General features: G+C 44.7%; 1 protein-coding gene across 1 annotated transcript; it reads right to left on the bottom strand.

Annotated features, from left to right (window-relative positions):
• Positions 1-11795: 11795 nt before the first annotated feature.
• LOC123160834 (histone H2B.3-like) lies at positions 11796-12470 on the bottom strand. The gene has a single exon (XM_044578681.1). It carries the CDS (start codon positions 12379-12381, stop codon positions 11965-11967), a length of 417 nt encoding a protein of 138 aa, XP_044434616.1. The 5' UTR covers positions 12382-12470; the 3' UTR covers positions 11796-11964.
• Positions 12471-13403: the final 933 nt, after the last annotated feature.

Genomic DNA, 13403 nt, shown 5'->3' with positions numbered 1-13403 from the left:
TTTTGCTTGACACCACTTTGAGTGCCAACAAACTTGGCAAACACATTGCCAGTCTTATCCTTACCAAGAGAATAGATATCATCAATAATAATTGGGTTGGATAAGTTACCACTAGTGCATGAAGAAGCGACGTGACCTTTCTCACGGCATAAGTAGCAATGTCTACTCTTCACTTTCTTCTCACTTGATTTCTCAATTTGAGAATCATTAACTTGAGTCTTCTTGGGAAGAGGCCTTTCTTCAACTTGATGTTGAGCATGAGATTGAAATTCTGCCCTCTTCCCTTGTTGCTTGACACTAATGGCCTTCTTCTTCAATGGGCAAGATCTAACATGATGCCCTTCGACTTTGCACTTGAAGCAAACAATCTTGGCCGAATTCTTGACTTGTTCTTGGCCCTTCTTCTTGTTCAACTTGGACTTCTTCTTCTTGTTGGAGTTGAATCCAAGTCCACCTTTGTCATTGGGGGATTTTTGCACACTCAAGATATTGTTGAGTGTGGCCTTCCCTTCATGACACTTTTCCGAGTCTTTCTTCGAAGAAGTGACTTGGGCCTTGAGCTCTTTGATTTCCTCTACATGGTTAGTCTCAACACAAGTACTAGAGGAAGTATAAGCTTCATCGTTAGAGCAACAAGGCAAGGAAAGCAATTCATCACAAGATGTACCAACATTGTGAGTAGATGAATTACAAGGACTAGCACATGGCAATATACTATTTTGACTAGAAGTAGTGCTAGTATCCACATGAGGCTCACTAGATGTTACCTTAGCAATCATGGCCTCATGAGCTATCTTTAGCACACTATGGGATACTAGAAGATCATCATGAGAGCTTGAGAGCTTTTCATGACTTTCTTCCAATTTTCCATAATTGCAAGATAGCACCTCAAGTTGAGCCCGTAGCTCAACATTCTCCTTCAAAATGGATGCTTCACAAGTAATAGAATTAGTAGCACAAGCATCATCATTAACAACAAGAGGAGAAGGCACCTTGGCAAGTTCTTTTAAATAAGAAGCTTCAAGTTGAGTATGAGACTCGGTGAGTTTGATGAGCTCACCCTTGATGACCCTTGAGCCATTTTCGAGGTGCTCAAAATCCTCAAGGAGTCTAGCATGAGAAACTTCAAGCTTAGCATTTTTAGTTTCAAAAACATTGGCCACCTCAAGAGCTCTATCAGTAGATTCCTTCACTCTAGACAATTCTAGAGCAAAAGTCTCCTCAAGAGATTCCTTGGTGGTTTGTTCATGTTCAAGAGCTTGAGTTAGCTCCGCGATCTCATTTGCGTAATCATGCCCATGAGCTTCCATTTTCTCAATGGTGACCTCATGCTCCTCGAGATGAGATTCCAACTCCTCAATATATTTCTTGCCCTCAATGGCAATGGACATAATTTCCATGAAGTTGTAACGAGCAATTTTATTTTTATGAAGAGCTTTAAAAATCATCTCCCCCTTAGTTTTTAAGGAGGCAAGATTATCATTCTCTTCATCATTATCCTCATCATCATTAGCATCAACATCATCATCAAGAGACATATTGGGGTACAAAGTAGGAGATACCTTTGATGCCTTAGCCATAAGGCAAAAAGCAATAGATGATGATGTAGGATCCCTTGAGGCACCATTAAACACAACATCTTGTTCCATGGAGTGTTCGGTTTCCTCTACATTGTTAGCACAATAATTCGAGGAAATAGATGCATTTTTATCATGGCAACAAGACATAGCAAGCATATCATCATGTGATTTAGTCAAGCAATTTCTACATGATATGCAAGGACTATCAACACAAGCATGTGAAACATTTGGAGTGCTCGAAGTGTTAAAGCCCAAAGAAGGAGCATTGCAATAATATAGTGATGAAGGATCATCCACAGTAAGCATACTATCATCATTGCAATGACCAACACTACTCACCATATCATTTCCTTGTGGCAAACCACATGTAGGTGAAGTAGAAGAATTTGAGAAGACTATACGACCGGAGATGGAGGGAGAACAATCATCCCCACAAATATTGGACACACCATATTTATCTTGAAGCTTTGTCCATAACTCATGAGCATCCCGGAACGGCATGAGTTCAAATATAACTACATTGCTCAAAGCATCAAAAAGCACATTAGAAGCTTGAGCATTGAGATAAGAGTTTTTCTCATCCTCTAAAGATAATCTTTGGGGATCCTTTGGAGGAGAAAAACCCATATCTACAATTCGCTCTAAATTTGGGTCCATGACCCTAAAGAGATTAAGCATGCGAATTATCCAAACATCAAAATTTGTGCCATCGAAACTAAGAGTGTCAGAGAATCCTAATCCTCTAGTCGACATCTTTACTCTCTAGGCGGTAAAGCCTAATAAAGAGAGACGAGGCTCTGATACCAATTGAAAGATCGAGGATGTCGCCTAGAGGGGGGTGAATAGGCGCTTTAAAATAATTACGGTTTAGGCTTGAACAAATGCGGAATAAACCTAGCGGTTAATATCTCAAGCACAAAACCTACAACAATTAGGCTCACCTATGTGCACCAACAACTTATGCTAAGCAAGATAAGCAACTATGTGATAGGAAGATATATGACAAAGAACAATATGGCTATCACAAAGTAAAGTGCATAAGTAAAGGGGCTCGGGTAAGAGATAACCGAGGCACGCGGAGACGACGATGTATCCCGAAGTTCACACCCTTGCGGATGCTAATCTCCGTTTGGAGAGCAGCATGGAGGCACAATGCTCCCCAAGAAGCCACTAGGGCCACCGTAATCTCCTCACGCCCTCGCATAATGCAAGATGCCGTGATTCCACTAAGGGACCCTTCAAGGCGGTCACCGAACCCGTACAAATGGCGGCCCTTGGGGGCGGTCACCGAACCCGTACACTTTGGCAACCCTTGGGGCGGTCACCGGTACCCGTCAAATTGCTCGGGGCGATCTCCACAACCTAATTGGAGACCACGACGCTTGCCCGGAGCTTTACAACACAATGATTGAGCTCCGAACACCACCAACCGTCTAGGGCACCAAGGCACCCAAGAGGAACAAGCTCTAGGGTGCCCAAACACCCAAGAGTAATAAGCTTCTCAAACTTCACTTCCACGTATCACCGTGGAGAACTCAAACCGATGCACCAAATGCAATGGCAAGGGCACACGGAGTGCCCAAGTCCTTCTCTCCCAAATCCCACCAAAGCAACTAATGCTAGGGAGGAAAATGAGAGGAAGAACGAAAGAAGAACATGAAGAACTCCAAGATCTAGATCCAAGGGGTTCCCCTCACTTAGAGGAGAAAGTGATTGGTGGAAACGTGGATCTAGATCTCCTCTCTCTTTTCCCTCAAGAACTAGCAAGAATCCATGGAGGGATTGAGAGTTAGCAAGCTCGAAGAAGGTCAACAATGGGGGAAGAACACAAGATCAAAGGATTAGGTTCATTGGGGAAGAAGACCCCCTTTTATAGGACCTCCCGAATCCAACCGTTATGTGCTCAGGTCGTGCACAAGCGGTACTACCGCTTGGAGGAGCGGTACTACCGCTTAGCACGGCCAAAACAGCCCAAACGAGAGAGAAAACATGAGATTTTGGTCCGGGGCGGTACTACCGCTTAGGAGCCACGGTAGTACTGCTCTGGAGCGGTAGTAAAAAATTACATCCACTCTAGTCGCGGTAGTACCGATGCAGCCTTTACCAAAACAGCCACCACTTTTGCAAACGGACTCCGAATTCAACGAAACCAAGTTTGTTGGAAAGCTAATGACATGGTATAACACAATATTGATATAAATATCAAGAATAAGCAAATGAGAAAAGTCCCATAAGAAAATGGTGAGAACCCTTCATCGGATAAGACCGGTAAAACCTCCAACACCGAAAACATCATAGAAGACGCATGCGAACTCCGTTTTCGATGAACTCAAGCTTGTCATCAATATGACCATAAGCTCTAAGACTCACAAAGATAACCAAACAAGAACCAAGAAACATGATGCAAGGATGCAATGGTTTGAGCTCTCTACTAACGATACGATCAAGCTACCAACTTGAGAGCCCCTTGATAGTACGGCAAACGATCCTATAACTCGGTCTCCCAACTACCACCACAAGACCGGTAAAATAGAAAACCTATCAAGGGAAAACCTTTTCCTTGCACATGGTCCACTTGAGCTAGATGAAGACGATCTTGACTCCCTCAAGTTGGACCACCTTTCTTGATTGTGTTGGCTCGATGAAGACTAGATGATTGCTCCCCCATAGTTCACTATGGGTGAGCCACTCTTCGGCACATCTTCACAAGTCCATTGACACCACAATGGATGGCAAGATTCAAGCACTTGATCTCTTCGTGATGCTCCACTTGAACTTGCACACGGCAATCTTGATGACGATCACCACTTGATGTCATCCTTTCCATGGGTTGTATGATATCTTCCTCTTGATGCAAGCCCATGGATACGTACCTAACCCCACATACAACTCTCACATAGACCATGGGTTAGTACATGAAGTGTAATGGACAATGCTTACCATGCCATGGGATCACTTGATCCCTCTCGGTACATCTTCTACGCTTTGTGAGTTGATCAACTTGATTCACTCTTGACTTAGTCTTGATCAACCTTGAATCTTTGCAACTCCCTTCATTTGGATGATGTCTTGAAGGTAAACATGAATGATCACACAACCTTCTTGAAGGTAAACATGAATGATCACACAACCTTCTTCTTCAAGACATGCTTGCAATAAGCTCAACACTCGCATGACCAATCTTTGGATAATTCCTTAATAGCACCTTGGTCAACTCAAAAACTCCTTGAAACCAACACATGGACTTCAAGAAAAACCTATGGACAAATCCTTCAAATACAACTCAAGACAACCATTAGTCCATAGAGATTGTCATCAATTACCAAAACCAAACATGGGGGCACCGCATGTTCTTTCACAACCTTTTGAGGATTTAGCAATGAAGCAAGTTTTAGGTTGAGCCTTTTTAGTGAAATCAACAATGTATAGATCACCTCTACGTATACCGGTAAAGACCATTTTATGATTGTCTCGATGATACACTTGGCAATCTACTTCAGTAAATAGGACATTGAAACCGAAATCAGCAAGTCTAGATACTGAAAGTAAGTTGTAGCCAAGAGATTCAACGAGCATAACATTCTGAATGGAGCTGTCATGTGAGATGGCTACCTTACCGAGGCCAACCACCTTACCCTTTGAGTTGTCACCGAAAGTGACATACTTTCGAGGACTATCATTTTCAGCAAGCTCGCGAAACATGTCTTTATCTCCGGTCATGTGATCGGTACATCCACTATCAAGAACCCATTCCTTTCCTCCTGCCATATATCCCCGAAGATTTGCCATAAGACCAAAATGTCTCATTGCATTGTCAAGATCGAAGTCATCCTCATCATAGTATCCATGTTCAACATCGTCATGTGGTGGATCAATTCCTAGAGAGAGTGATTCATTAGTATGAGTTTGACAATAATCTCCTCTATGAATTCTAGTAGCTTCGGAAATGATATCGCTAATAATTCCAACATTTCCTTTGGCACACATAAGGTTTGTAAGTTCAAATAGACGATCACCAAACATAGGATCACTAGTATTCATCTTACTCAAAGCAACAGACTTATGAAGAATTTCATCAAGATTTTTCAAAGAATAATCAGGAAATCGTTCCTCAAGAAATTTCCTTATAGTGTAGGCACACTCAAGAGTAGGCAGTTTTCCAACCAAGTTTCTAGGCAAGCCTCTAGTGATAAGATTAACAGTTCTAACATTCCTAATCATGTCAATAGACTCATCAAGGGTAGGATGCATAGGATCAACATAAGGTGCACAAGGACTAGCAATGTACTTGTTCAAATTATATTAATTGCAAATTACAAGCATCTCATTTTTCCACTCATGGAAGTATTCTCCATCAAGAATAGGCACTCTATGTCTAAGACTCCCCAAAGTAGACTCATTCATCTTCCTCCAATGGTGATTAAACCAAGGCAATGGAGACCAATGCTCTGATACCACTTGTAGGACCTTGAGAAGAGGTGTCTAGAGGGGGGGTGATTAGACACTAAGTACCAAAGTTGCAGTTTTTAGCTTCTTTAAGTTTAAGTGGAGTTTAGGCACAAGTTTAACATTCACAACATATAGCAAGCAAGCATGCAAAGAGTATATGAGCAGCGGAAAGTAAAGCATGCAACTTGCTAGAATGTAAAGGGAAGGGTTTTGGAGGATTCAAACGCAATTGGAGACACGGATGTTTTTGGCGTGGTTCCGATAGGTGGTGCTATCGTACATCCACGTTGATGGAGACTTCAACCCACGAAGGGTAACGGCTGCGCGAGTCCACGGAGGGCTCCACCCAAGAAAGGTCCACGAAGAAGCAACCTTGTCTATCCCACCATGGTCGTCGCCCACGAAGGACTTGCCTCACTAGCGGTAGATCTTCACGAAGTAGGCGATCTCCTTGCCCTTACAAACTCCTTGGTTCAACTCCACAATCTTGTCGGAGGCTCCCAAGTGACACCTAGCCAATCTAGGAGACACCACTCTCCAAGAAGTAACAAATGGTGCATTGATGATGAACTCCTTGCTCTTATGCTTCAAATGATAGTATCCCCAGCACTCAACTCTCTCTCATAGGATTTGGATCTGGTGGAAAGAAGATTTGAGTGGAAAGCAACTTCGGGAAGGCTAGAGATCAAGATTCATATGGTAGGAATGGAATATCTTGGCCTTAACACATGAGTAGGTGGTTCTCTCTCAGAACTGGTAAGTTGGAAGTGTAGGTTTGTTCTGATGGCTCTCTCCACGAATGAAGAGGAGGTGGAGGGGTATATATAGCCTCCACACAAATCTAACCGTTACACACAATTTACCAATCTCGGTGGGATCGAATCAACAAACTCGGTCAGACCGATTTAGTAAACCTAGTGACTATTAGGATTTTCGGTGGGACCGACATGCAACTCGGTAGGACCGATATGCTTAGGGTTAGGGCATAACGTAATCTAAGTGAGACCGATTACACAAACTCGGTTGGACCGATTTTGGTAATTAGCTAACCAGAGAGTTGGTCAGGCAAACTCGGTTTGACCGATTACTCAAACTCGATGGGACCGATTTTGGTAATGAGTCAACCAGGAAGTTTGCATTGTAATCTCGGTAGTACCGGTTGCTCAAACTCGGTGAGACCGATTTTGATGATGGACATACACAGAGAGATTACAATCCCATCTCGGTGAGACCGAGATCCCTATCGGTAAGACCGATTTGCCTAGAGTTTGTGGCAGTGGCTATGACAGATGAACTCGGTGGCGCCGGATAGAAAGAATCGGTGGTGCCGAGTTTGACTTTAGGTTTAGGACATATGTGTGGAAGTGGGAAAGTAGTTGAGGGTTTTGGAGCATATCACTAAGCACTATGGAGCAAGAAACTCATTAAGCAACATCTCATCCCTTCTTGATAGTATTGGCTTTTCCTATAGACTCATTGTGATCTTGGATCACTAAAATGTAAAATGAAGAGTCTTGAGCTTGAGGCTTTAGCCAATCCTTTGTCCTTAGCATCTTGAAGGAGTTCCCACATCCTTTAGTCCATGCCACTCCAATGTTTAACTTGTCTGAAATATACTAGATAAAAGTGTTAGGCCAACAAGAGATATGTTGACACTAATTACCAAAACCACCTAGGGAGCACTTGTGTTTTCAGAGTCGGAGCCGAATACTCTTTCACCAACATGAGCTTGATGTCTTCGTTTCGTGTAGCTCTTTGATGATTTGTCCTTCCTTTCCGAATCCTTGCTTTTCCGGGATGTTCTTCATTCATAGCGATCATCTCTATTCCTTCTTTCTCTAGATGGTGATTCTTCTCTTCTACTTCTTCTTTTTGGTGAATCTTCTCTTCTTTTGTAGGGAGCCGTACACTCATTGGAATAGTGTCCGGGTCTTCCAAAATTGTAGCAATTACGCTCACGACTAGAAGATCTTTTGTCATTGTAGGTCCTTGACTTGGAACATCTTTCCTTGCTTCTACTCTTGTAGAACTTGTTGAAGTTCTTCACCATTAGGCTCAATTCTTCATTGAAGGTTTGTTTCTCACTTAATGATGTTGAAGCTTCACATGAGGCTTTGTAAGCACCACTTGACTTGTTGTGGAGCTCTTCCTTATCCTTGAGTGACATCTCATGAGCAACAATTCTTCCAATAACTTCTGTTGGCTTGAAATCTTTGTAATTGGGCATCATTTGGATCAATGTGCACACGGTATCATATTTTACATCCAAGGCTCTTAGGATCTTCTTGATGATGAATTTGTCAGTCATCTCTTCACTTCCTAAGCCGGCAATCTCATTTGTGATGAGAGCAAGCCTAGAGTACATTTCAGCGACACCTTCACCATCCTTCATTTTGAACTTGTCAAGTTGACTTTGAAGCACATCTAATTTGGATTCCTTGATGGAGTCGGTACCTTCGTGCATGTCAATCAAAGTATCCCAAATTTCCTTTGCATTCTCAAGACGGATGATTTTGTTGAATTCTTCGGAGCACAATCCGTTGAAGAGGATATCACAAGCTTGAGCATTGTATTGCAGCATCTTCAACTCTTCCGCGGTAGCTTCACGGTTCGGTTCTCTCCCGTCAAAGAATTCACCTTGCAAGCCAATACACACAATAGCCCAAACGGAGGGGTTATGTTCAAGAATATGCATTTTCATCTTATGCTTCCAACTAGCAAAATTAGTACCATCAAAGTAAGGACCTCCAACCAGTTCTGTCACAAGAGAGGGAGTTTAGATCCGGGCAGAAAGGAAAAAAAACATCTAAAAAGCAGAAAATGTGTGCTGAAAAATATTTAAAAAATCCGGAGGGAGCGCCCAGAGCGCGACACGTGGCAGCGGCTGAGAGCGCACGACTTGGCGCGCCCTCAGCCCACCCCCAAGTGATCTATGGGAGGCTTACGAAGGAGCGCTCGCCAACTAGTTGCTCTCATGGACAGAAGTGTCCGGCTACCCCCGAGGTTCCTGTCATATATTGATATACGTCGATCCTCAAAAAGAATATTGATATATGCCTATATATAAGATTCTTTTTGCAGAAAAATTTGTACACCCATGCCCATGTTGGATCCATCCTCTCTCTCTCTCTCTCTCCATGTTCTTCTCCAAAGTGCCCACCACAACTCTCAAATTTCAGTACCACGAAACACAAATTCGGCAATTTCAGTACCACAAATCAGAATATTCTAAAAAGGAATGATTTCATTTCCATAGACAAAATCATATCCGTTTCAGTAACGCACCGCAATTTCAATAAAGTTTTCACATGTTTCCCAATCAAGTGATAGGTATTTCAGTAACAAATACGCCCTCAAATCTAAAATAAGTGTCGCAGGTTTAGTACAACTTTATACTAAACCTGTGATGGTTATTTTGGATCGGGGTGAGTAACAGATTCATATCATTGCCAATTTTTAGTGTTTAATCCATCACAATGTCAATATTCATTAACAAAATTCATTTTTGATAAGTAATATCAATTTCAGCAAATAATATTGGCTCTATTTCAAAAAAATTGAAATTATATTTTTCAGTACGACAAAACATGGTTTCGGTACCACAAAACACAATTTTAGTACCAAAAACAATATGATTACCATATATTTTGGAAATAATTTTTTTATATAGTAGACAAAAACATATCCATTCCAATAACGCATGTTAATTTCAGTGAAAAAAATTCACATCAATTTTAAAAAGGTGATGCCCATGAGTGTTAGAGCATCTACAGTCGGGCGCCTCAAACCCACCTCATACGCCCGGGCGGGCCACCGGTCACTGATCGGTCATAATTTTTCCACCCAGACGGACGCCTCAAACGTCCGGGCTAACCGGCACCCCTCATATCCAGCCCAAATATGGGGCGGATAAGGGCGCACCCGGGCACGCACGTCACGTCGGACCCGGCCCATTCTGGCCCACCCAACCCCACATATATTCGTCCCTATTCGCTCACCGGAGCAAACCCAAGCCACTTCACTCCCCTCCCCTCCACTCCCCTCCTCCATCCAAGCTCACCTCTGGCGGTTTCCGGCCTTCTCCGCCCAAGTTCACCGAAGGAGGACAGCGACGTCGAGGACAACTCCGGCGACGAGCAGATCCACCTTGATCTGTACTACGTCTTCGACCGGTACTTCCGTGAGAAGGACGGCAAAGGCGCCAGGAAGGACAGGGGCAGTCGTGGATGAACTCCACCATAGCCAAACATGCCAAACTTTGGTAGTCCGATGGCATTATTAGTTAGTAGTGATGTAGTAGCTGAAGGATGTGCGTACATCAACGTTGTTGCATGAGTTTGTATGGATTTGAGATATGATAATTGAGGTATCTGGCCAATGACCGCGAACGTGCCCGGTTGCGTCCGTGGACGTTTGATGGGCCGGATTTGCCAAGTCCGGTTGTAGATGCTCTTATTTTACTTCTTAAAGCCGTCTCCAAAGGTCTTGCTCTCGGTCACTTCGGGTAGCAAAAATGCTACACTCACGGGGGAATTTTTACATGATCAACGAACTGACCCTTCCTCCCCTCACTAATCTCTGCCCCCTGATTTTCAACGTGACGCCCGCCTCATATAGTAACCAATTAAAACACTGCACCTCAACCTTTGCCGGTAAAAGTCCTATAACTCTCCGTGACTCTAGCATTGCTAGCAAAAATGCTACACTCACGGGGGAGTTTTTACATGATCAACGAACTGACCCTTCCTTCCCTCACTAATCTCTCCCCCCTGATTCTCAACGTGAGGCCCCGCCTCATATAGTAACCAATTAAAACAATCCACCTCAGCATTGCCGCTCCAGGTAGTGGTTGCGTTAGGTGGTGGTGGTCGGTTTGGGTCGTCATAGGCATAGCTAGTGCGTGTTCCCTTTTTTCTCTTCATGTTTTCCTTTTTAGAACTCTTTTTCTCTTCTTGTTTATGATGTAGTTTTTCCTAGTTTTTCTTATAAATTGGATCATTTCTATCTTTAGTACCTCGCCCTCTGACGAGGTTCCATTACGAAAAATCCCTGATTGCAAATAGAATTGCAATGGAACAAAGAAAAATCTAACAACACGTGGGCATTCGTGAACCGGCGACAGTGCTCGACGATTCTGACTGTAAAATGCAAGCAATCTTTCAGGGTCGTGAAAAAATGCATTGCTGTCTGAAGCAGCGTAGTCGCTGTGTTGCTTAGCCGCCGTCATGTATGCAGCGATGGTTGCTGGAGCTCGTCGATGCCGAGAAAGTTTTCAGCAAAAGAACGTCTCGAGTCCTGAGCAGCAAATATCACACCAGAGGAGCGATGAAAACCGCGTGTCTTGAGCAATATTGCACTGCAAAATTGCTGCCCTGTACTGCAGACGCTTGCGACGATAAAGACACTTGACTAAACAGCAGATGGACAGGCACTTGTGCTGCAACAACAGAAAATGAGAAACTTGTGCTCGATTGAAACGATCTTTTTCCCCTCCTAATTCGTGTGGACAATTGAACTCTTTGTTGTGGACTTCCTGAAGATGAACTCTGGCACAGTTATGTCACCACAGCACATGGCATTTTTACTAAAGAATCACTTTGTTCTCAACAGATGTAATCACAAGCTGGACACAACCGTCGTCAACGTGGTGCTCTTTCGTCAAGCACCAGCCGCTCCAACCCCCACGCAATCACTCTGCAGGCATTTGCCAAGTTCAAGTTCAGGACTGTAGACATTTACAAATGATCATGGACTGACAGATAAGTATGAAACAGATCAAAGCAACACCATTACTATTTCCACCATATCCTGAAACATTTGTGCCCTCACAAATTACAAGATGCTGCGTTCTGAACATCTAACTACAGAGCACAGTGGATTCATCAAACACCCACGAGATGTCAACACATTCAGAGAAGACACAAGAGCAGGCTATCTAAGAGGAGGTGAACTTGGTGACTGCCTTGGTGCCCTCGGAGACGGCGTGCTTGGCGAGCTCGCCGGGGAGGACGAGGCGGACGGAGGTCTGGATCTCCCGGGACGTGATGGTGGGCTTCTTGTTGTACCTGGCCAGCTTGGCGGACTCGCCGGCGAGCTTCTCGAAGATGTCGTTGATGAAGGAGTTCATGATGGACATGGCCTTGGAGGAGATGCCGATGTCGGGGTGCACCTGCTTCAGCACCTTGAAGATGTAGATCTTGTACGTCTCCACGCTCTTCTTGGACTTCTTCTTGCCCTTCTTCTCGCCGCCCTCCTTGGACGCCGGTGGCCTCTTCTCGGCCTTGGTCTTCTTTGCCGTCGTGGTCTTCTCGGCCTTCTCCGCCACCGGCTTCTTCTCCGCCTTAGGGGCCATGGATGCCGCTGCCGCTGCTGCTGCTTCGCCGGGGAAAGCTGCGGTGGTGTTTTCGCTGGGAAGGTGGGAGGGCTGGTGAGGAATCGGCGGCGACGGCGCGGAGGATTTATAGGAGGGAGGAGGCGGGCTCTGATTGGCGGAGCGGTGCGTGCCACGGATCGGTGGGCATCAAGCGATTGGGTTTGATCTCAGCCGTTCGCCGCTCTGTGCAATGGACGACCCAGATGCGTCTCGGCGCGGATCGATGACGTGGTGGTAAGCTGGGCGGGGAGCAGACGGGTTTCGCCCCACGCGCGCGTGTGTTTCTGTCAACTGGGCTTTCTCCATGGCGGGAATTTTGAGTTCAATTGTTTTCGAAGCCGCCATCGACATTTTGCTTTGCTTTGAACAGCTCAGGACTTCGTATTGCTAAAAAAAACGCATGGCTTATTCTCTTTATTTTTTGCGACGGTAGATACGCACAGCCTCATGACCTCGACATCCAAAACTTGCTTGTGCGCGGCGCCGCCATCGCTCATATGCTTTATCGTCCGAGCCGGCCATCCACGCGGACGGGGAGGCGTCGTGCTTCGCTAGAAGGGACTCCCGTAAGAAGAAGTCGTTGCCGAGATTGGCGCCTGATTCCGCGAAGAACGACGATCTGCCTATGCCATCATCACCACGGACACCGCCAATACCATCTCACACGCCTCCAGGCAAACACCACCTTACGAGCCTCATACCATTGCATGAGGAAACGATGGTACATTGACGAAGGACAAAATCCCCACAACGAATAGTCACTTTCATCGCCATGTCGACTGCTTGAAGGAACAAAGAACTCGCGTGATTCGGCGCTAGAACGAAGATCCAAGGAAGCGGCTTTGTACCCAGGTCCTCAAGATATGGATCCTTCAAAGTCGTCTTTCTTCAGGAGTGTCCTGACATCAACAAACAGTTGTGTGTCCTTGGAAAGGGCATCGAGAGACTACCAGGAGCAAAGTCGCCTCGAAGCTCCTCAAATGAAGGCCGCCAAGCTACGT

The sequence above is a fragment of the Triticum aestivum genome, chromosome 7B (assembly GCF_018294505.1).
Source record: "Triticum aestivum cultivar Chinese Spring chromosome 7B, IWGSC CS RefSeq v2.1, whole genome shotgun sequence".
Classification (NCBI taxonomy): Eukaryota; Viridiplantae; Streptophyta; class Magnoliopsida; order Poales; family Poaceae; genus Triticum; species Triticum aestivum.
The sequence above is the reverse complement of the archived record's forward strand: the minus strand, read 5'-3'. Positions and strand labels throughout refer to the sequence as shown.